The sequence below is a fragment of the Camellia sinensis genome, chromosome 3 (genome assembly GCF_055761805.1).
Source record: "Camellia sinensis isolate YWXY chromosome 3, ASM5576180v1, whole genome shotgun sequence".
Classification (NCBI taxonomy): Eukaryota; Viridiplantae; Streptophyta; class Magnoliopsida; order Ericales; family Theaceae; genus Camellia; species Camellia sinensis.
In genome coordinates this window covers 225,037,910-225,059,231 of record NC_138963.1, presented here as the reverse complement: position 1 = coordinate 225,059,231, position 21,322 = coordinate 225,037,910, and the positions used below count along the sequence as shown (strand labels likewise).

Here is a 21,322-nt window from a genome sequence, read left to right as displayed (position 1 = left end):
TTCATTCCCAAAACCCTACCCCTTTACAAACCCTTAAACTCCTATATTTTTAAATACTTTTGCAGTCACAAACTCCAACCAAATCTAGTCCTATAAGTCTATTATTGTTGCTTCCAGTATAGTTAACCCAAGCTCACTACTTGTAGGAAAGTAATTCATACTCGTCCTACATTAGTTTGGTATCAAAGTGTCAAGATCCTATCTTGTTCGTTACCAATCTTTTGATGAAATTTCTTTCTTTATTACAATGTTGACAAGCATTGAATTAAATTTGAAATTTGAAGCCTCGTCAACAAATTATAGAGCTACTAAGAAAGATGTTGTGATGTTAAAGGAGGATTTTGGGATAATTAAGGAGGATATTGCAACAATAAAGAGTGATGTGCATACTATCCAGACAACTTTGAATGGATTGAAAGCTTTCATGAAAATATTAGTGGCTGTTGCTTTAGAGAAGATTAATATCTAAAAGCAAAAGGATGATAGTGTTGAAGATTTTGAAGAAACTGTAAAAGAGCAAGATGAACATGTTGTTAATATTGAAGATCTTGAAGAAATGAAGGCGAAAATTAATTTGTTTACTAAAGAAACCATGAAAGATCATCATGATCAAGAATCTAAAGCCAAGAAAGCCAAAGAAAATAATAAGAATGCCACTGAATTTTCTAGTCTTCACAAAAAAAATGAAGTTCACATTGAGTTTGTTATTCCTAATAAATTTGATGTGGTCAATGGAGTGATGACAACATTGAATTTTTTGATTTTCTCATCGTTCATTCAAAACAATCAATTTAAATGTTTGCAAGTGCAAGATTCCATAATCCTCATACTTCAACATTATAAAACTCGAGGTCGAGTTTTTTCGAATGCAAGGGAGAATAATGAGAATCATAGAGAAAAGAAAAAAGAAAAGCAAATCTGGAATTTCACATGAAGCACATTTAGGACATCAAAAATTAAATATTTGGAATAATTTCAAATCTTCATGTCATTATAGTAAGTTTTAGTAATTTAGGGTATAATAATAATTCTAATAATTGTTAGGCATGGGTTGTAGGGGTCGCCCATAGATTTTATTTTGGATCAAGTTATTAAATGGGTTATTATATATGGGTTTTATTTAGGGATGGGCACGGGTCGGTTGCGGCCATAGAACTCCTAATTCATCATCTGTCCATCAGATTGGCGGATTGGAGAAAATCAATCCGCATCGGTCCGCTAATCCAGCAGATGTGGATTGAGCGGATTGGCAAATAGATGCGAATCGATTTGTCAGTTTAAAATTTTATAAATTTTCAACATAATTCAACTTGTGCACTTCCTAAAAAAAAAAATATTACGTTAATGACTTAAAAAAGTATTAAAATCACTGCATACCTCATCCACATATTACAATCACAACATGCCTCATCCACATAAAGTATTACAATCTGTGATTCCTAAAATATAAAAATAATTCAAACCACCAAAATCATGAATAGAGTAATGGTAGAGATTGTATCTCTCTGTATTGTTACATCTATATCTGTTTTTTAAAATAAAAATCAACCAATATATATCATCTTTTTTATTTATTACTTTCAAATTTAGATTAAAAAACCAAAAAATATAGATAAATAATATATTTATTTTTTTCAATTCAAAAAATATATTCAAGTTGAAAACTCTTTTTCAACAGACTATATTCAACAGAATATTTAAACTCTTTTTCAATTGAAAACACAAACAAAATATTAAACAAATTGAAAACAAAGTCTTATAAATTAGTAGAGGTGCTGGTGGTTTGGCGGTTCGGTTGCGGCCAACGGAACCTCAAATCCGTCATCTGTTCAAAATTAGGCAGATTGAAAAAATCAATCCGCAACTATCCGCTCGTCATCACGCATCCGTTCAAAATGCGGCGGATTTATTCGGTTCAGTTCGGTCGGTTTGGATGGATCAGTATATCCGCTGCTCACCCCTAGTTTTATTATGTCTAAAATAATTCTAATGGTCAAAAGTCCAAGTTTCCTATTTTGATATTGAAGTAAAATTAAAAGTCATTAAAGTTTCCTATTATGATTGAAGTAGAATTGGAAGTCATAGTTGGTCTAGAATATTAGTAGTTGCTAAATATTTTTGATTTCTAAATTTGAGTTATAGTCCTTATAGAATTAGGAGAGTCTTTAGCCTATAAATATATGTGTAATCTTAATGATTGAGGAAAAAGAGTTAATATTATGAAAATTTGAGATTGTGATTGTGTGATTGGCCTATCCCTTGTGAGAGTGAAGCACCTCTCTCTCTCTTTCTCTTCCCTTCTATCCAACAAGATTACTGTTCACATCACTGTTCAGAGATAGCGACCCCGGTCTTTTTCCTTTAGATTATTGTATCCGGACTGTCACGCCCCACTTTTTATTACTCGAAGTCATTACCAAATTCATTAACTTAATTCAATTTCAAGGATAACATACGGAAAATAAACTGATACATTCAATCCGTAGAAGTGATTAACAATACTCTCATTCGTATGCAAAGTAAATATTACATGAACATACTTAATAAATTGCCCATGGGCTTACATCACTTAAGATACAAGAAGAAGGGTGTAACCCTTTTACAACAATGGCATTCCGCCAACATAACTGAGGCCCCGTGGCCAGTAAATAAGTAGATCCAAATCTTGCAGCTCAACCTGCTTAATACCTGAAAAAGATTCAACAACGTGGGATGAACATATAGTCCAGTAGGGAACTCAACATGATCCTCAACAATAACAACTTACAGATAGCTATGATCATGAACACTCATTCTCGTACTAGAATAGTAATGTGACAGTTTATACAAAATATATATGTATGAACTTTTCTCGAAAACAACCGTTTTATTCAACGCTACAAGTGGTTTGTCTTTCCTTTTTCCTTTCATTTATCCCCATTCCCAATCTTTCATAACATTAACAAGTACTTAGGAAATAATCTCACTAAGCCCGATACCCTCTTCCATTTCCTATAAATACTCAGATGTACCTTTTCAAACATGTTTATCTATAAAACATTCGTTCTTCTCCATACTTTCCAAAAGACAAAAATGACATTTTGGTTCGTTTCCATTTCTATCATAACTATACATGCATATCTTTGTAAAAATATAAATTTACGACCCACCAACATGTATACAATCAACCAATGGAGCAACTCGGTCCTCCGAACTGTAACCAATCAAATCCATGATATTTTCAGTTACAACGAAACAACAGCAATCCCATTTCACTCTACTAGCTATGTGCGTAGTAAGCCAACAATACACCCCACTCAACAACATTAACAACAAGCCAGTTTACCAGGCGCTAGCTGGAGGGGTATGGTACCTTCGATTATTAGCGCAGTCAGTTCTCCAGGCGCTAGCTGGAAGGTAATGGTACCTTTGATTATAAGCGCGGGGTATAACACCAACAATCACAGCACATCAAGGCATAACCAACATGTATAATGCATATACATAAACTATCAAGACACCAGCAATGTGTTAAAATATATGAACACATGATTATCTCCTTCCGAGCAAATATACATATATATAATGTATCTAGCACTTCATCACATACGATGTTCAATTAATCAATGGCACAATGCATACCCGACAATTCTACACAACCGTGTCATCCTCCACCGATGACCAAGGACAAAACCTCTAGATGCATATAGTTAGTACATCTATTAAAAGACTCAAATATCATGAATCACGAACCCAACAACAATATTAACATGATAGTTAAAGATACAACTTCTACATGTGTGTTCAACACTCAAGATACCACAATCCAATTCTCAAACTTATTTCGAAAACACTTCCCTCATTTTCACAAAAATGATTCCATTTCCTTGTTGTTATCACAAAACCAACTCCACTAATCATGTTTCCATAAAATCAATTCCCAAGCCATGGTTAATCCTTTAGGTATTAACACCCTTACCACACTCATTTGACAAAAGAGATTTACACACAATGGTCAACAAACCCCCATTATAATTTACTCAACCAAAATATAATTTAGGGCTTTTCCTCATTTAACTACAACATGCTAATTTATATTTATTTTAGCCAAGACAACAATCAATGAAGCCAACCCATTCTCTACACAACCAACCCTAGGTTTATTTCATGATTTTCAAACAAATCCAACGTGATACAATTTTCATGCAATACAAAAATTATCACATGTCTATCTGTAGACGGAGTATTGAAAAAGAACAAGGAGAATCCCTACCTCAAATGAAGAACTCAAAAAGAGAAGATGACCCGACATCAAAGTGCTCCAAATCCCAAATTTCTTGGATCACAACGAAGCCCTCGACGATCAACACACTTCTTACAAAGGCCCAAGGTGAGGAAAACACTCTAGCTAGATCAATCCTAAGAGAGAAGTTAGGTTTTAGAGTGAGGTGCTCTCCAATGGCTTTTCGGAAAAGTAAGAGAGAGAAAGGAAATCAAAAAGTGATTCAAAAAGCTGAATCTCGGTGTGTTATACAGATCGACCCGCTCGAGCGTCGAACTCCCCGCTCGAGCGTCACTCACAGATCCCCGCTCGAGCATCCAATTCCCTGCTCGAGCGGCGGATGCACGCTCCCAGAACTTTTGCAGAACAGGTCCCCGCTCGAGCGTCCAACGCCCCGCTCGAGCGTCACACACAAACTCTTGCTCGAGCGTCAAGCCTCACGCTCGAGCGTCCAACACCATAGAGGAAATACTGGGAAGGTGATTTTCCCGCTCGAGCGCCGAAACCCCCGCTCGAGCGGAGAGGCCAAAAACTGGGCAAAGATTCTAAGTTCTAAAACATAACCAACTTATTCCCAACAAGTCCAACACAACCCAAAACTCTAAGACAAAGAGTAAGGGATAGAAAAGAGGATAAGACAACAACAAACCTACGGAACCAAGTCCGGATTACAGTTCAATAACAACAGGGAATACCGGGATCGCTATATGGACTTAGGTTCCGTGGATCCTGTCAGTATATATTGGTTGTTGTCGTCCTTTAATCTCTTTGTATTTGAGTTATAGGATGTGTTGGGCGGGTCTGTTACAAGTCGGTTGAGTTTAGATGCCAAAACTAGTTGCCCAGATTTTGACCTGTCCGCTCGAGCGGGGATTCTTTTGTTGCTTGTCCGCTCGAGCGGGGGTTTTGGTGCTCGAGCGGGATTATCACCCATCCAGTATTTCCTGTGCAGTGTTGGACGCTCGATCGTGGGATTGGACGCTCGAGTGGAAATGTGTGAGTGCCGCTCGAGCGTGGAGTTGGACGCTCGAGCGGGGACCTGGTTCTGCAAAAGTACTGGGAGTGCGTATTCGACGCTCGAGTGGGGAGTCGACTACATCAGTCCGTGATTTCACTTTTTAGATCACGTTTTGACCTACTTTTCTTTCTTAACTTTTAAAAACCGCCCCTTGAGAGTCTCTCTCTCTCAAAACCTGCATTCTCTCTAAGAATTGATCTACCTAGGGTGAGTATCTAACCTTAGTCCTTTATTAAAAAGATAGAGTGAGTCAAGGGCTTCCATTTAATCTGAACGTTTGGTGGTTTGGAGCACTTTGGAATTTAGGTCTTCATCTTCGTCTTCTCCATTCGGGTTATTTTCTTCGAGGTAGGGATTTCCTACTCCATCCTATAAGTTTTGTTCTAAGTTTTGGTATTTTGATATGTTGGGAGTACTTTGGTAATTTTCGGAAAAACCCTAGTTATATTAATAAATTAATTTGTATAATTAATTTAAGGAAATTGGAGAAATTGGTTAAATGCATGAAATTGAGGAATTCATTGATTAAATGGTGTAGTTGGATAATTAAAATCACTCGCCTATTGAATTGTTGATATATTTATTTCCAGTCTAGAAATAACTGTTTTGGGCTATCGGTGGAGGATAGTCGTGTTTGTTGTAGACATTGCATGTGGATTAGGGAAAATTGAAACTAATCAATTTGTTTAAGTCATAAATTTAGACTATTGAATTAATACAGAAATTACATGTATTGATTGAGCATTGCATATGCATATTGTTTGGGAGGAGATGGGGGATGTACTCCACGGTTTAGGGGAAGATAGGGGATGGACCTCTAAACCGGATTTTGTTTGGGAGGAGATAGGGGATGGACTCCATTAGCATCACTATTATGTGTGCTTATTATATTGAAGTGTTTTTACATGTTATTGATACAGCACTACAATGTGTATCAAACGGGAAGTATGAAGTGTTTTGATATGAGCCTGAGTCTCATTTGTTTTGTTGATATTGAAAGTAATGTGAATATGATATATAGTTCACTGTTGTAAGTTTAGCCAGGTTCTGAGCCATGTTGATAATAATGGAAAGTGAAATGTGTCTTAGACATTAGTGTCATATAATGATACAATTGATTATCTTGGTTAACCATCTATTCAATGCTATAGCTTTATTCAATGCTTATATTTGGTTTAGTATTTTTCTACTGGGCTGTGGCTCACCCTTTATGGGAACATCATTTTCAGGTTCAGGTGATAAGCTACCTCCAAAGACTTAGCTTGGAAGGATTTGACTTTTGGATTTTGAAGACTATCTTCAGTTAGTTGTTTTGATTTGATAGTACATGTAAACATTCAAGCCTAGGGCTTTACTTGTATTTGAGTTAGAACTCATATTTTTGTGTCCAAGTGTTGGCTTGGAAAGATGTAAGCCCGTAGGGCACTTAATTTGATGTTACATGTAATGCTTTTATTTAGAAATACACTGATGAATGAGATAATGAATTGTTTACTTTAAATATTGCATGTCAGTGACAAATATATAATGAGTCTATTTTGAGTGTGTTACATCAGAGTACTTAGAACAGCCACCCAACAATCCCTAAACACTTGTATTTTCATTCACAAAACCCTACATTTTTACAAACCCTTAAACTCCTATTTTATTAAATACTTTTGCAGCCACAAACTCCTACCAAATCTAGAACTATAAGTCTATTTGTTGCGGCTACCAGTATACTTAACCCGGACTCACTACTTGTAGGAAAGTAATCCATACTCGTCCTACATCACATATACTTCCATATATGGCCATTTCATCCTTATGTAATGACTTTAATAGGAAAGCATAATTAAATTCTGTAGGGTGACTTCAGTGCTTTTGAAAGGGTTCAATCAAAGCATTGCAAGACTGAACTTTGGAGCTCAATTGGCCTCACCTTCTAGAAGTTCAATCATAATGAGAATGATTGGAAAAACAAGCATCACCATTCCTCAAGGCTTAACATCACCAAAACTCGGGCATTATATATATATATATATATACACATTTATCCTTTTAATAGAAATTGGAGTCCTAGATTGTAGGCTTAAAGCATAACAAGAAGGATAAAGCAGAGCAAAAATGCTTCCCATATGGAATGTAATACCAAAAGTAACTTCTCAAGCATTAAAGTTCAAAAGTTAACATTCCACCGCAGCATATAAACATGCATAGGAACACATATGAGCACATCATTTAGAATAAAAGAAAACAAGATTTACATGGATAAAAAATGCTACTTCTACCTGAGAAAATAAAATGATATAGGTTTTATTCAATTAGGTACCTTTTGAAAGCTTAATGAGAACCAAACTACTAGCATTTGCTGTGGACTGGAGCATTGGCCCCAAAACATGGGTTGGACACACTCTTACAACATCAAGCCCACTTCTTTTCGCATACTCAAAAGCCTCACTTTCTGCTTTTGTTTTGGAAAGACAATACCAATTCTAGGGCAAAGAACCAAAAAATCAATATAAATATAGAAAACATTAGCATGGAACCTACAATTTTAAAAAGCTTTGAATAATATCAAGCAGAAATGCACTACAATCGCAACATAATCATTACAAGTTTAAAGTTGGCTTGTTTAATTGATTACATTAGTTCTTCTGCAGTATTCCGCATCAGACCAACAAGTCTCGTCCTTCACTTGACCCTTGGGCCATTCAGGGTTCACGGAAACAGCAGCTCCAGAAGATACAACCACCACTCGTTTGACATTTGCTTCAGAACATGCCTTGAGTACTTTAAGAGTACCCTTCACAGCAGGCTCAATTAGTTGCACCTGCACTAAAGTTATTAGATACTATGGAAGTAAAATAACTCACCAAACTCGTAACACATTAAAGTCCCATTGAAGATAAACATTCAATGATTACACATGTCATCACATTTCAATCCTGTGATTACCTGTGGATTAACTTTGCTATCATAGATGCAACTAAAATGCCAGCAACTCCCCCAAGTGACATGCCACATTGATCCTCAATTGGTGAGAAGTAGGGAAAGGTGCTAACACTTTAATAGACAAGTGCACATAAAGAAAGTAGTCCAAGAGTGTAAAATACAATTAGGAACTTGGAACATAGGAACAATAACAATGATTGGAAAGAGAATGAATAATTTTTTTTTTTTACAAGAAACAAATGGGTAAAGGAAAATCTAAAGCAGTTAAGGAGGTTAAAATTAAATTGAAGGCTTACAATGCTCTCTATCTTGAGTTGTACGGATGGAGAACAAGATACATAAGATGAAGAGAAAAAAAAGACGGAGACCAAGTTCAGGTAACAATTTGGATATTATCTATCTACTATGTCACCAATGAATGGTGGGACTCATTAAACCAATGGGTTGGTGACACAACAAGTGGTATTCAAAATTTGGTACCCAAAAGTCACCATAGGATAACTTGCTCAAAAAATGAACCCATGTAGGCAACCCCAATTAATTGGGACAAAAGTTTTGTTGAGATGAATTAAGAATTGAACAAAACACAAGCATGGTCGGACCGGTATCATATTTTCACGATTCTTATTCTCGTAAGTTGGCTCAGTCCAAAAAAGTAGCAAAATCAAATAGCTAAACACATTAGATAAAGAGATGCAATATCCAGAAATTCTCGCTGCCATAAGAATCCAAGTTACAGTAGAATTGAAGCCATATGGGCTGATGCAGGCTGAATGTATGGACTATGAAGCAGTGTTACGTGGTCATCCTAATATCAAGATGAGGACAATATGCAACACTCCACATAGGTTCAGAAGTCAATATAGATATAAAATTGCCAAGAAGAATGCAAATGATTTCAATAAACAAGTTCAATCACAAGGTATTCTTGCCTCCAGATCTGGCAAGCTGCCGGGGGGAACTGGACTGGCGACATGGAACACTCCGACACACCTCGTGATGGCTGCAGAAAGAGAGTTGTAATCCAGCAGGTCCACCTTGAAGAGTTTAAGCTTCTCGGATGCTTTTTCAAGTTTTTTCAAATGAGAATTTTTCTCATCATCTGCAAGATAAATTGAATAGGATTTACAGAGCCATATGAAAATCTTTTAGATCAAGGAATATATGTTCATAAACATGTTATTCTAAATTAAAACAGAAAGAGCACACTACAACAAAAGTAATCTATGGTGACAAAAAGTAGTGAAGAAAATAAATTTTGTCACTAAATAAGAATAATTCGTGACGAATTATAAATTTTTGTCACATATAATAAAAAAATGAAACTAATAGGGGACAAAATTTATTTTCGTCAACAAATACTTTTTTTTAGGTGAGGAAAAATTAAGTTCCGTCACTGAAGGTTTTCCCGCTAATTTTTTTTTTTTTTTGTGGTGCCAAAATCTTGAGACTTTTGATGAGAAAAAAATTTGTCACTAATTATAAAATTATTAGTGAAGAATATATTTTCGTCACTAATAATTTTATATATATATATATTTTTTTTTGAGAAATTTGATTTTAAATATTTTAAGACCATTTGGTTAGAAATATATTTTTGTCAGTAATGATTTTTAATATTTTGAGACGTTTTAGTGAGACAATTGTTTTATCACTAATTTTGGAGGGAAAATTTTGACATATTGGGCGGTAATAAAAAAAAAAAGACTACGATCTTTTTTTTTCCCCTCTCTCTCTCTCTCTCTCTCTTTTTTTTTTTTATCAATTTTCCTCTCTCTCTCAAAACAAAACACAAGTTAATTAACTTTCTAAGTAACCTATCGTGACGAAAAGTAGTGAAGAAAATACATTTCGTCACTAAATAAGAATAATCCGTGACGAATTATAAAATTTTATCACATATAATAAAAAAGTAAAAATAATAGGTGACGATATTTATTTTCGTCAACAAATACTTCTTTTTAGATGAGGAAAAATTAAGTTTCGTCACCCGAGGTTTTCTTGCGAAATTTTTTTGGATGGCGCCAAAATTTTCAGACTTGTGGTGAGAAAAAAACTTGTTCCTAATTATAAAATTATTAGTGAAGAATATATTTTCGTCACCAATAATTTTTTATATATATTTTTTTCAAAAACTTGATTTTAAATATTTTAGTGACGAATTTTTTGAGAAATATATTTTTGTCAGTAATAATTTTTAATATTTTAAGACTTTTTAGTGAGGAAATTATTTTGTTACTAATTTTGGAGAAAAATTTTGACATATTGGGCGGAAATGAAAAAAAATAGACTACTAACGTTTTTGTAAATTTTTTTTTTATCAGTATTGCTTTCCCCTCTCTCTCTCTCAAAATAAAACACAAGTTAATTAGCTCTCTAAGTAACCTACACTATAGGTAATTACACTTTTGGCAACTAAAAAAAATTTAGTCGGCAAAAGTTGTGGAATTAGCAACCAACAATTATATTAGTTGGCAAAAGTCACTACTCCAAAAATACTTAAAGATTACACTTACAGAAATTAAAACATGACACTTTTAATGAAAGTGTGATTGAAAAACTCAAATCAATATTTCAATCACATCTAATTTAATTAAATAGAATTATATTTATTTTTTAAGTCACTTTTTAATTAAATGTGATTATATATAATTTTTTAATCACACTTTTAATTAACGTGCGATTATATATAAATATATAAATATAATTTTATTTTTATATCTAATATTCCCTCATCCTTATTCTGAAGAACATGAAGCATCGTTCGAAATGTCTACAGCCTCCCCCTCTCTCATTTCAAACCCTTATTTTGAATCTGAGGAAACCGATCGACTCACTCACTCTTTCCCTAAACCCTAATCTCTCTCAATCGATCGAATCAACAATGATTCATCTTAGTGATTTCGATTCATCTCAGAGAGGGGGTGAGAGATTCATCTCAGTGAGGAATCTCTCTCAACCGATCGAATCAACAATGAGACTTGTTGCTGTTGCCACTACTCTCTGTTTCATCTCTTCCTCTCTTTTTCGCTTCATCTTTTTCCTCTCCTTCTACTCACACACGAAAACCACTTTTACCGACCCAATGGTTTAGTCAATTCAAGGGTTTCCGAACCCAAAACCTCAAAGAAAATGATGATACAAAATAAGAAAGATAGGGTTCGAATTTGGACCACAACGGAAAAAGAAGAACAACAGTTAGTCTATGAAAGTCTTTTTTGGGGGTAATTTTTAAGCTTTATATTTTCTTCTTTTATTTATTTTTTTTAACGCTTAAGGGTTTGGTTTGTTGCTAATATGTACCCTGTTTTTGGAGCTATATATTATATTTTCAGTTGTCTTTTTCTTTTTTCCTTTTTTCCTCCCTTCAAAGGCTGCAATTGAGTGCATGCTACTAATAATTTTCAGTGATTTGCAGGTCTAGAAGGTTCGCATTTGGACCACAACGGAAAAAGAAGAACAACAGTTAGTCTATGAAAATCTTTTTTGGGTAATTTTTAAGCTTTATATATATATATCTCTCTCTAGGTTTATATATATCTGTTCTAAGCTTTATATATATTATACTTCAAATTGAACGAAAGGTGGATTTTCGGTCGTTTTGTTTCAGCTACAAATGTCGCAATCTTTCTCTTTCCATTTGTTGAAATCAACTAGATTTAAGTTGTTGCCTTATTTGTTGCAATAGATCAGTTTTATGTTGATTGATAATTGGAATTTTATGGAACAAAATAGCCTAGAAACTTGGAATCAAACCGATTTCTATAGCTCAAATACACATCTTCAGTGGTCTGATTCTAATCCAAAATTTATGGAACTGTACGGACCGATTCAATCGTAGGTCCACTCCAAAACCGAATCAATCTGGTCCACGAAAACCCCTAGTTACTATAGTACAATTTATAACCCCAAATAAAACTATTCAAACCTAAAACCCTAGCCAATCAATATCCTAACAAAATCCTACCTCATGGCATTCAATCTAATACCCAATCCTCTTAAAACGATGGTTCTCTAGAAATTCTAGTACCTAGTCTTTGCAAATCAAGCAAATACAGCCCTTCTTAAAAACCCAATAACCTTTCTCTACTATATTTACAAACCATAACTAACTAAATTGAATTATCTCCTTGTCTTGTGCATGAAAATGATTACCGTTCTAACTATGTTATTTTGCATAGATGTCCACCTTGATTGTGAATCCAGAATCGCTAAGTTTTTGGGAACTCTTGATTGCATACTATATCCTTATAGACTTTCCACCATGTTCAGTGCAATTCCATCTCTTTCTAAGACGGGGGATATTATTGTTGCGTGAGTATTATCTTTACTGTTTAATTATTGATTTTCATTTGGTATGGCATAAATCTTTTACATTGTGTTTCCCTTTCTCTTTCCAAATCCCTCTCCAAATCCCCAAACCAAACACAACGTTAAGGCTACGAGGACTTTCCTACAAAGGTTACTATTGAAGAATGCATGACAAGTATTGTTCAATGGTTGACTATGTTTTATTTAGTTAGTCGTTGAAAGTGCTAATATTGTTATATGAAAACATAATGATATGTTATTGCTTTTGTATCGTTTCTTGACTAAATTTACCTGCTGTAATATGATTGTGAAAAGAGCGAAGAGGGCTAAGACTGCATATTAGCTGACTGTGTTCTGTTGATGTAAATATAATCATTTGAGTTTATATTAAGTTGTGGATATTTTATATCATGAGCTTATAATAAGCCATTCAGCTATAATAAAGATGCTGATCAATGGTTTAAATGGTTGTGCCATATTGGATCAATCACGATCAATTGGCAATTTGCTTTCTCTTTTTGTTGTTTAGTTTTTTGAGAACCTCTATTAATTTGTATTTTGGAAACATTTATGCATATACATGGCAATATGAGTAGTTATTGGCACATTTTTTTGGGTCCCTTAAAATTAGCATTGGTTTGGCTTTGCAATCTGCCATGTATATGAGGTGAATTTTTTTTCTCTCTATTTTAGAGCTTTTCTTATTGATTTATTTATTTGGGCTGGGGGTGGGAATTTTTTAGGGATGAGGGTGTCCACTGGGGAATACAAAATGGCCTTTATCTTTCCAGAAGCACAATTGTGTATTTCAAGCACAATGACATGGAGTCTCTACAAAGTACTTCGGAGAAAGTTACTGTAGAAAATAAGCGAGCTAAGAAGCTAAGGCGCTATATTGTGGTTGAAGCTGTGTACCAGGTATCTTTTGGCAATTATGCTTTAATTTTACTATGTTGATAACATATCTTGTAGCTTTCATCAGACTAGTATTGACAATTAACAGTTTCCTTATTTACTAATACCATATTATCATGTATACCTTGCATTTCTATTTCCCGTGCAGGATTGGGAAATGTTAATGTTTTGACAGATTTCTTCAATTTGCAGAATTCAGGTCAAATTGCTCCATTAGATGAGATCATCCGACTGAAGGAGAAATATCGTTTCCATGTCTTATTGGATAAGAGCAACTCTTTTGGTGTGCTTGGCAGTTCCGGAAGAGGTATCACCGAGCAATATGGGGTTCCGGTATGTTTTGAAGATATTTTAGATTTAGTCAGTTCATTAATTCTCAATTTGTGGTTTTATGATGGTGTTGGTACTTGGTTGGGTAGATTGAGAAGGTAGATATCATAACTGCTTCCATGGGACATTCATTGGCCACGGAAGGAGGATTCTGCGTAGGAAGCGATAGAGTCATTGCTCATCAAGTATGAAATTACCACCACTTGAAAAAGGGAACCTTGTTTGGAAGAATTTTTTTTTTTTTTTTTATAATCAGAATTCAGTGTCTATGTAGTTGTTTATTTACTGATTGATATTAGTGCTCTTTTTTCCTAGTTTTCTATTCTTAATTGTTGATGACATGTTACATGTTTGCAGCGTCTCAGTAGTTCTGGTTATGTCTTCTCTGCTTCCTTGCCTCCGTATCTTCCAACTGCTGCTATTACTGCTATTGATGTTCTGGAGGAAAATCCTGATGTTATTACGAAACTGAACAAAAATATTGTTGTACTATGCCAAGGTTTGTTTTATTTTCAGTCTCTTTTAATCTATATCGAAGTGCTAGGTACTCATTGGGGATATGGTTGATGTGTCAGCTATCCTCAACTTGAGATCACTTATAAAGTGCCTATGTTACTATCTCGAAGTGACTCGGGAAAATCTTGTAGCTCCATTGGCATCAGATGAGTCAGTGTCACTGATATATTGATCTATTGTTGGATGCATGGACCTCTTAGTCTAGTTGCACATGTGATGCTTAGAGGTTATGTAAATCAACCACTTGCAGCTAGAGAAAGCATAAGAAAAATGTTAATCTGGTTGATAACCTTTATGTTTACAATTTTCTGCTTATATTTGCAAAAAAATTGAAAATTGGAAATAAAAACTTGTTTGTCATTTGTTTTGGTTTTAAAAAAAAAAAAGTTCAATTAGTTTACAAGAAGTTACTAAATTCTATAAACAAAAAAGTTATTTTTATTTGTTTTAAAACAAGGTTTCATTCCTTTCTCCCTTCCCCACCTCCTCCTGCCACCACCCACAGCCTATCAATACTGCTGGCGACCCATCCGGCCACCACCCAAGTCATCGGCCACTACTTTTGGCTGCCAGTCACCACCTCTGGCTTGTCCCTTCCACCTCTGGCCCCATTGGTCACCATCTCCGGCGAGTCCCCCTCCACCTCTGACCCCCTCCTGCCGCCCCTCCCTTGTACATGTGTTTTTTTACCTTCATTCTTATAAATATATATATATATATATATATAACAAACATGCTTAATGTTGTGTGTAAATAAAAAACAACAAATAGTCAATGTTACCAAACAGTAGGTGTTTGTGGTACTAGCACTTCTTTATCCTGCATCTTTGCTAGCTCTTTCAAGTGTTGCTGAAGGTGTTGGTTACCAATTCAGGGGTATGTGTGGCTTTCACCTTTCAGTCAAAATAGAACAACAGAACTAAATTGTTTTTATCTGATCGGTCTTAACCATTTGTCTCTTATATTGGCAATTGCAGGATTGTCAAATATACACGGCCTCAAGATTGTGAGTGACGTGAAATCCCCAATCGTCTTCCTTGGACTCAAGAACTCCACAGGATCCTTGAAGAGCGACTCACAATTGCTTGAACATATTGCTGAGCAGGTAATCCAGCAGTTCTCAGATTTCTTTCACTCCTACTTTTTGGCAAGTCAATGTGAGTTACTGGTTACACATTCTGATGGAACGATTTGTGTTTGTTGGAAAATTGGGCCTTTGGCTCATTTCTGTGAAATTTCAACTAGAGAAAATGAGTTTTGGCAATGTGCGAGTTGGTTTATAACTTTAGTTTTGGGAAAACCATTTTCAGGTTATGTATATATTGTATGGCATCATGATCACTTGCCTACACAATTTCGAGGTCTTAATGTTTGTGCACTTGCAGGTATTGAGGAAAGACTTAGTCTCACAAGGTTTCCATAGCAAAATCAGAGTGGGTGTCTTCTCCTTCAAACTCTTTGATTTCAAGAGAATTCTCTCTTTCATGCACCATGAATATCAATAAACGTTAATCTTATGTAACCCAAGGGTACTCTTGCTTTTACTCCCCACTACAATTCACATAATTCACAAATCTTATGTAACCCAAGGTTTTGTGTACTGAATTTTGATCATAACTCTGACAACACAATTCGCACAGTTTTTGGCAATTTCTGTTTTGATTACAATTTTATGCCTACATAACATTTTATGTTGATTTTTTATTATTGCTGAACAAGATGCTAGTTTCATTTAACTTTCATTGCAGCCAATAAAAATGATGGATGATTTTTTGAGATTGGCACGAGAAAATACTGCAAAAAATTTAGAAACATGTGGTGTTCTTGCTGGTTCATTGGTAATTGGTACAAGATTTGTGAATACAAAAAGAAAATGATAACTATGTTTAGATATTTTATACTCGTGGTTACTTATGTACTTGATCACATTTTGTAGAAAAACAGGGTGTTCCATATCACTACACTGATAGTCCTAAAGCAAGAGTCAACTTCAGACTCGGTAAGATAGTTTTTCTGTGTTGTGTTAATTATTGTGGTGCTGTTAGTTCTCCCCTGCTTTCTCTTCTTTCTTTTCAATTTTAAGTCTTGTATATTTCTGTCTTGATATTTCAGCTTTGTTAGTTTTTGATGTTGTCAACTTGAAACTAATGAATAGCTAATTGCAAATCGAGTACCACTTTGGTATTTTTTTGGTAGAACTAAGGTTCTATGATTAAGTGATATGATATCTAAAAAAGCCAGAATAGTCCCATTTTCCATTTTGATATATTTATCATGCTTTTGCCACCGATACAAATGAAGCAACATTCCTCACTGGTTAATGTGTCCTAAAATGGAGGTGAGGTGGTTATGAAAGAAAGCAATTTAAGTTAAGGGTTTTGATGAAAATAGTTTTTGATAAGTTGCAATTTTAAAACATGGGCAAAATATCGTGGTTAGTCTCTTGATATTTGAAAAAAAAAAAAAATAACAGTAGAATAATTTTTTTTGTTGTTGTTGTTGTTGTTGTGAAAACACTTAAAAAGTCTGAGGGAACTCTCAGTCATAGCCGTTCCACAACAGTGGCATCAAATCTTATAGAAAGCTTCTGTGTGTGTCATTGATGTCGAGTCCTACCCCATACCTGCAGCATGTCATGTAGTGTCCATGTGGGCCATTGGTTTCACGTTTGCAGTTTTTTATTTGTAGCTACTGATAATTTGAATGATGCTTATCAATACATTTTTTAATGTTCAGTGTCAGACCTTGAATGAAGAAGAAATTTTTGAAGTCCAAGACAAATATTCGCTTTTTCCTTTTGGGTGGATCCATGTAAGTGTTTCAGTAGCTTGAGGAAGAAAAAGCGTCAACTTGAGAGTAAGGAAGAAAGCTGCAGCTGTATCTGTGTGGTTGCTGCTAGTGCTGTTTATGCAACGCTTTTCTTGGGTTTATTCTCTAGTTTTGCTTGCTTTTTCTCTCTTAAGGGTTGTGCAAGTGTATTTTGTATTGTTTTTGGCTACTCTATTGAATGTTCTTGTTTCCTCATGTGGCAAACGAACATTCCTTTGTGTGGTTTATTTCAGGATGATTCTGTTTATAGTTTATTTAGTTTAGTTTATCTGTTTGGTTTTGTTTCTCTTGTATAGCTCTACTTTTTTTAGTTTGCTTTTGTAAGGCCTGGGGAATGCCCCTTCTATATCTCTAATGTTTTTCTTGTTTATTTTCTTTGCAGATTGGTTTTTGATGACGTATGGAAGGATACTTGCAAATTAAGATCAAGTTTTGAATTTTTTTTCCTAGACTAATACTTAGTTCTAGTTGCAAATCAAGATCGAGTGTTATTTATTTTTGTTTTTTTTGTGAACTCCACGATAGTTCATTTTAGAATTTGTTATGATGGTTTTGTTGTTATACTTAATGGTTTATATTATTAAAGTTGTTTAATGGATATATTTTGATTTATAATATAAATTGTTTAGTGAATTTTTGTGTGGAGTGATGTATAATAGCTAGTAGATTTCTTAGTACAATTAAAAGGCTATTGGAATATGAGCATCGATATTTGTGAAATAATAATTGAAATTGAAATTGAAATATAAAATATGGAACAAGTTTAGTGACAAATTTGTTTCGTCATTTATACTTGTTATTATGACAAAGTGATTATTCGTCACTAATAAATATTTTTTGTGACAAAATTTATTGCAGTTTATATATGGAAGTTTTTATTGATTTTGTTGTTTGGTGGCGAAATATATTTCGTCACGTATATATATATATATATATATATTTGCGACGAAATATATTGTCACCCATGACGAAATTTTTTGTCACCTTCACATCTTTCTGTGATGAAATTATTTCCTCATCAATGATCAACATAGGGGACAAATTTATTCGTCAACTAAAACTATAAATATGGTATTGAATAATTATTTAGTGACAAAAATGAGAATTTTTAGCGAAAAAATGTTGTTTTATTGGTGACAAAAAATTTCGTCACTGAAGTAATTTCATTGGTGACGAAATTATTTTTTGTCACGGTGGTTTTTAGTGACAAACATTCAATGACGAAACCGGTGACGAAAATATTTCCTCACAAATATCTATAGTGACGAAATTAGTTCTTTGGAGACAAAAAAAATTCGTCATCCAAGACCCAATTTGTTGTAGTGGCATCAACTAGAGAGAGAGAGAGCTACAATAATCATACGAGTTGAATAGATGATGAGATTGGTATGTAAAAGATATAACAGTGGTTAGAGAGGCGATGGAAAGTTGAGGAGAGGGAGAGGGAGAGGGAGAGGGAGAGGGATAGGCATAGGGATTGGGGGACTTACGAGGATCTCTGACGGTTCCATGGATGGAGTAACCATTGGAGAGAAGAAGCTTCACCAACCAAGAACCTACGTACCCTCCCGCCCCTGTCACGCACACTGTGCCCTTCTCTTCCGCCATTCACTCGCTGAGTCAACCACTACTACGCCCTACAGCCACCACAACCCACTCATACTGCCCTCACCTCATCAAAAACACACAAGTCTTATAAAAAAGATAATTACGAGTCGGTTACGGAGGCTTTTCCATATTAAGTCTATTTTGTATCTTAATTTTTAAATTAGGTCTAGTTTGGAAAGAATTCTCAAATCAAGCTAAAGCGTTATTACAAATCGCACTTTCACTGTTTGGGGCCGAAAAGTTGAGGAACATTGAAAGCGCTATTCGAAATCGCGCTTTTAATTAAGTAAGCGTGGTTGCAAACCATGCTTTTAACATAAATTTTTTTTCTGAAAAAACGTGATTTCAAACCACGCTTTCACTGTGCATCCCATTTTAATTTGTGTTCTGAATTTCACAGTGCATATAATTTTTTTTTTCCTGAAGAAAGCACTATTCAAAATCAAGCTTTTACTGTTCACTACAAGAAGCGTGGATTGAAACCACGCTTTCACTGTTCATTTAATTTAAATTTTTTTTTTCTGTTGTCATTGTTTTTGGTGGTAATGTAATTCATTAAAAAAAAAATTCTTTTGCCTTTGTTTTGGGTTTGAAGGTGTAATTGAGAAATTTTTTTTTTGTCTTTACTAAAACCGTTTTCATGTAATTTTTTTTTTTATTTTTTTGTTTTGGGTTAGAAGGTGATAATGTAATTTATAAAATGTTTTTGGCTTTACTAAATTTTTTTTTGGCTTTACGAAAAAATATGTATTAAAAAATTATATAAATTAGTGTATAGGAGAAGATTTGATGGAATAGGCGGTATAGTGGGCTGAATCCAAGGATAGCGTCGGCAGAGTAGAGGCTAGGAGATGATTTCCTGCTTTTTGGGCATTGAATTGGAGGTGCTGTTTGGCCCGTGGAGGTGCTGTTTGTTTTACAGGGCGACAGCAACGGGCTCTAGGGGAGTGCGACGGAGGATCCGGATTCATTTTGGCAACGCAGACAGAAGCCACAGAGAGAGAGAAAGAGAGAGTGACAGATTCTTTCCTATTCCCTGACCAACTACGCCGTGCCACCTCATGTTTTGATTGAGATCTCCCGCCACTTGGCCGATGATACCCGAGTACTAACAATAAAAGACTCATTTTACCTCTCTTGCCTATGCTCTCTGCTACCCTTCCTTGTGGGGTCTTTCTACTAGTATTACCATATCTATCAACATTTTTTTTCACCAATTTTACACTACATTTTTTTTCACCAATTTTACACTACATTTTTTTTCACCAATTTTACACTGATTTATTTAGGACTGAGCATGAAATCCATGAAATTCATAATCTGATTCAGTTCAGTCCAATTTGATAGATTTAGATTGATTTTTTTAATCTGTGGTTCAGTTCTAGATTGAACTCCACGATTCCGAATTGGAACCGATCCAGACCATATATAAATAGTCTATATTTTTATTATACACCATACCCCATAGTATCTTCTCTTATTCCATATAAAACCTAAACCCAAACCTAAACTCGCGTAGGATCTTTTTTTATTACTTTTGTTTGTTAGTTTTTAGTTTTAATCTGTAATGGTCTTAATACTTATGGTGAAACTAGTTTTCTTATGGTTGTTTAAATTCTAGAACAATATGTCACTATTATAGAAAGATATGTTGCTATTGTGAAACTAATATAGTGTTATGTTTATGTTCTTATGAAATTAAAGTGTTATATATATTTTTTTGTTACTTAATTATGTGAATCTGTGATAATAAACCGATCCAATCTGTGTTTAAATGGATTGGTTTAGATTGGTTTCATAATTTAAACAGATTGGATTGATTTCAATTTTTCAAGAACCGTAGATAACGGATTGGTCTTGGTTTTACCTCAATCCGGTCCAATCCGGACCATGCTCGCCCCTAGATTTATTCATTTAAATATCAATTATAAAATAAATTTTAATTATTCAATAACAAAAAATTAAAGCCTCATTTGACAACTCAGTGCTTTAGCCTAAAAATCAAAAAATTAGTAAAAAAACTAAAAAGCCAGCATTTTATACCAAAAAAATCAAAAGATCTCTTTTCTCTCTACTTTTTGCACATCTTTTCATAAAAAATTAAAAAGTCATTCCAAACATACTAGTTTTTTTTCCTAAAATAATATGTTCCCAAACGAGGCCTAATTGCTTCAATAAACTCTTTTTATTACTACATAAAAAGTAAAAAAAATAAAAAGTTCAAACAAAATTGAGTTATGAGGCAACATTACCTTCAAAATAAAAGAAAATTTTGTGTGCAAGAAACGAAATTAAAATTGAAATAAAAATACTAGGTTGTATGAGAAATTTTCATATAAAAAAAAGTTGTATGTTTTTTATTTTTTTTTTTTTTGTTTAAGTAGTATATTCTGTGCGCTTTCCACCTTTCTCATCATTTGGTGAAGTATCTCTGTATTTTTTTTAATGAAATTATGGCTCATTTTTTCATTCAAGGAAGAACTCTTCCAGTGTTAAGGTTTGACCCCCATGGAGCTGGACCACAAACAAGGGTAACCTCTGTGATTGTACAATTGTTGCTGTGGATTTTTTTTTATATTTAAAAATATATACATTGGAAT

The 21,322-nt window shown here is 34.3% G+C and overlaps 1 protein-coding gene and 1 pseudogene across 8 annotated transcripts in view; one reads left to right on the top strand and one right to left on the bottom strand.

Annotated features, from left to right (window-relative positions):
* LOC114316508 (cinnamoyl-CoA reductase 1-like) overlaps positions 1-18,838 on the bottom strand; it is a 45,130-nt pseudogene extending 26,292 nt beyond the window's left edge. The window contains exons 1-4 of the transcript XR_014365342.1: positions 18,605-18,838; positions 9,146-9,315; positions 7,906-8,091; positions 7,591-7,753 (exon numbers count right to left, since the gene is read on the bottom strand). The product of XR_014365342.1 is annotated as a cinnamoyl-CoA reductase 1-like (transcript). The remainder of the gene's footprint in view (positions 1-7,590; positions 7,754-7,905; positions 8,092-9,145; positions 9,316-18,604) is intronic.
* On the top strand, positions 10,930-17,747 carry LOC114320427 (long chain base biosynthesis protein 1b-like). 7 transcript variants are annotated; one of them, XR_014365341.1, is made up of 11 exons: positions 10,930-11,437; positions 11,632-11,703; positions 12,395-12,527; positions 13,268-13,442; positions 13,632-13,772; positions 13,859-13,954; positions 14,127-14,268; positions 15,263-15,390; positions 15,671-16,284; positions 17,022-17,096; positions 17,497-17,747. XR_014365341.1 is itself a non-coding variant. In XM_082922413.1 (11 exons), exons 3-11 carry the CDS (start codon positions 12,478-12,480, stop codon positions 17,506-17,508), a joined length of 882 nt encoding a protein of 293 aa, XP_082778539.1. In that variant the 5' UTR covers positions 10,930-11,437; positions 11,632-11,703; positions 12,395-12,477; the 3' UTR covers positions 17,509-17,747. The 7 variants fall into 7 exon arrangements, 6 of the variants coding, with proteins under 6 accessions (XP_082778539.1, XP_082778538.1, XP_082778537.1 ...); XM_082922413.1 differs by having other exon boundaries at positions 16,222-16,284; XM_082922412.1 differs by having other exon boundaries at positions 16,222-16,284; positions 17,022-17,141.
* Positions 18,839-21,322: the final 2,484 nt, after the last annotated feature.

Bases quoted from the DNA above. Each gene is read 5' to 3' on its own strand.
- LOC114320427 (XM_082922412.1), top strand. From the start codon at position 12,478: ATGTTCAGTGCAATTCCATCTCTTTCTAAGACGGGGGATATTATTGTT. The intron at 13,955-14,126 runs GTATGAAATTAC...ACATGTTTGCAG, and splicing joins ATAGAGTCATTGCTCATCAA to CGTCTCAGTAGTTCTGGTTA. The intron at 15,391-16,221 runs GTAATCCAGCAG...CACATTTTGTAG, and splicing joins TTGAACATATTGCTGAGCAG to AAAAACAGGGTGTTCCATAT.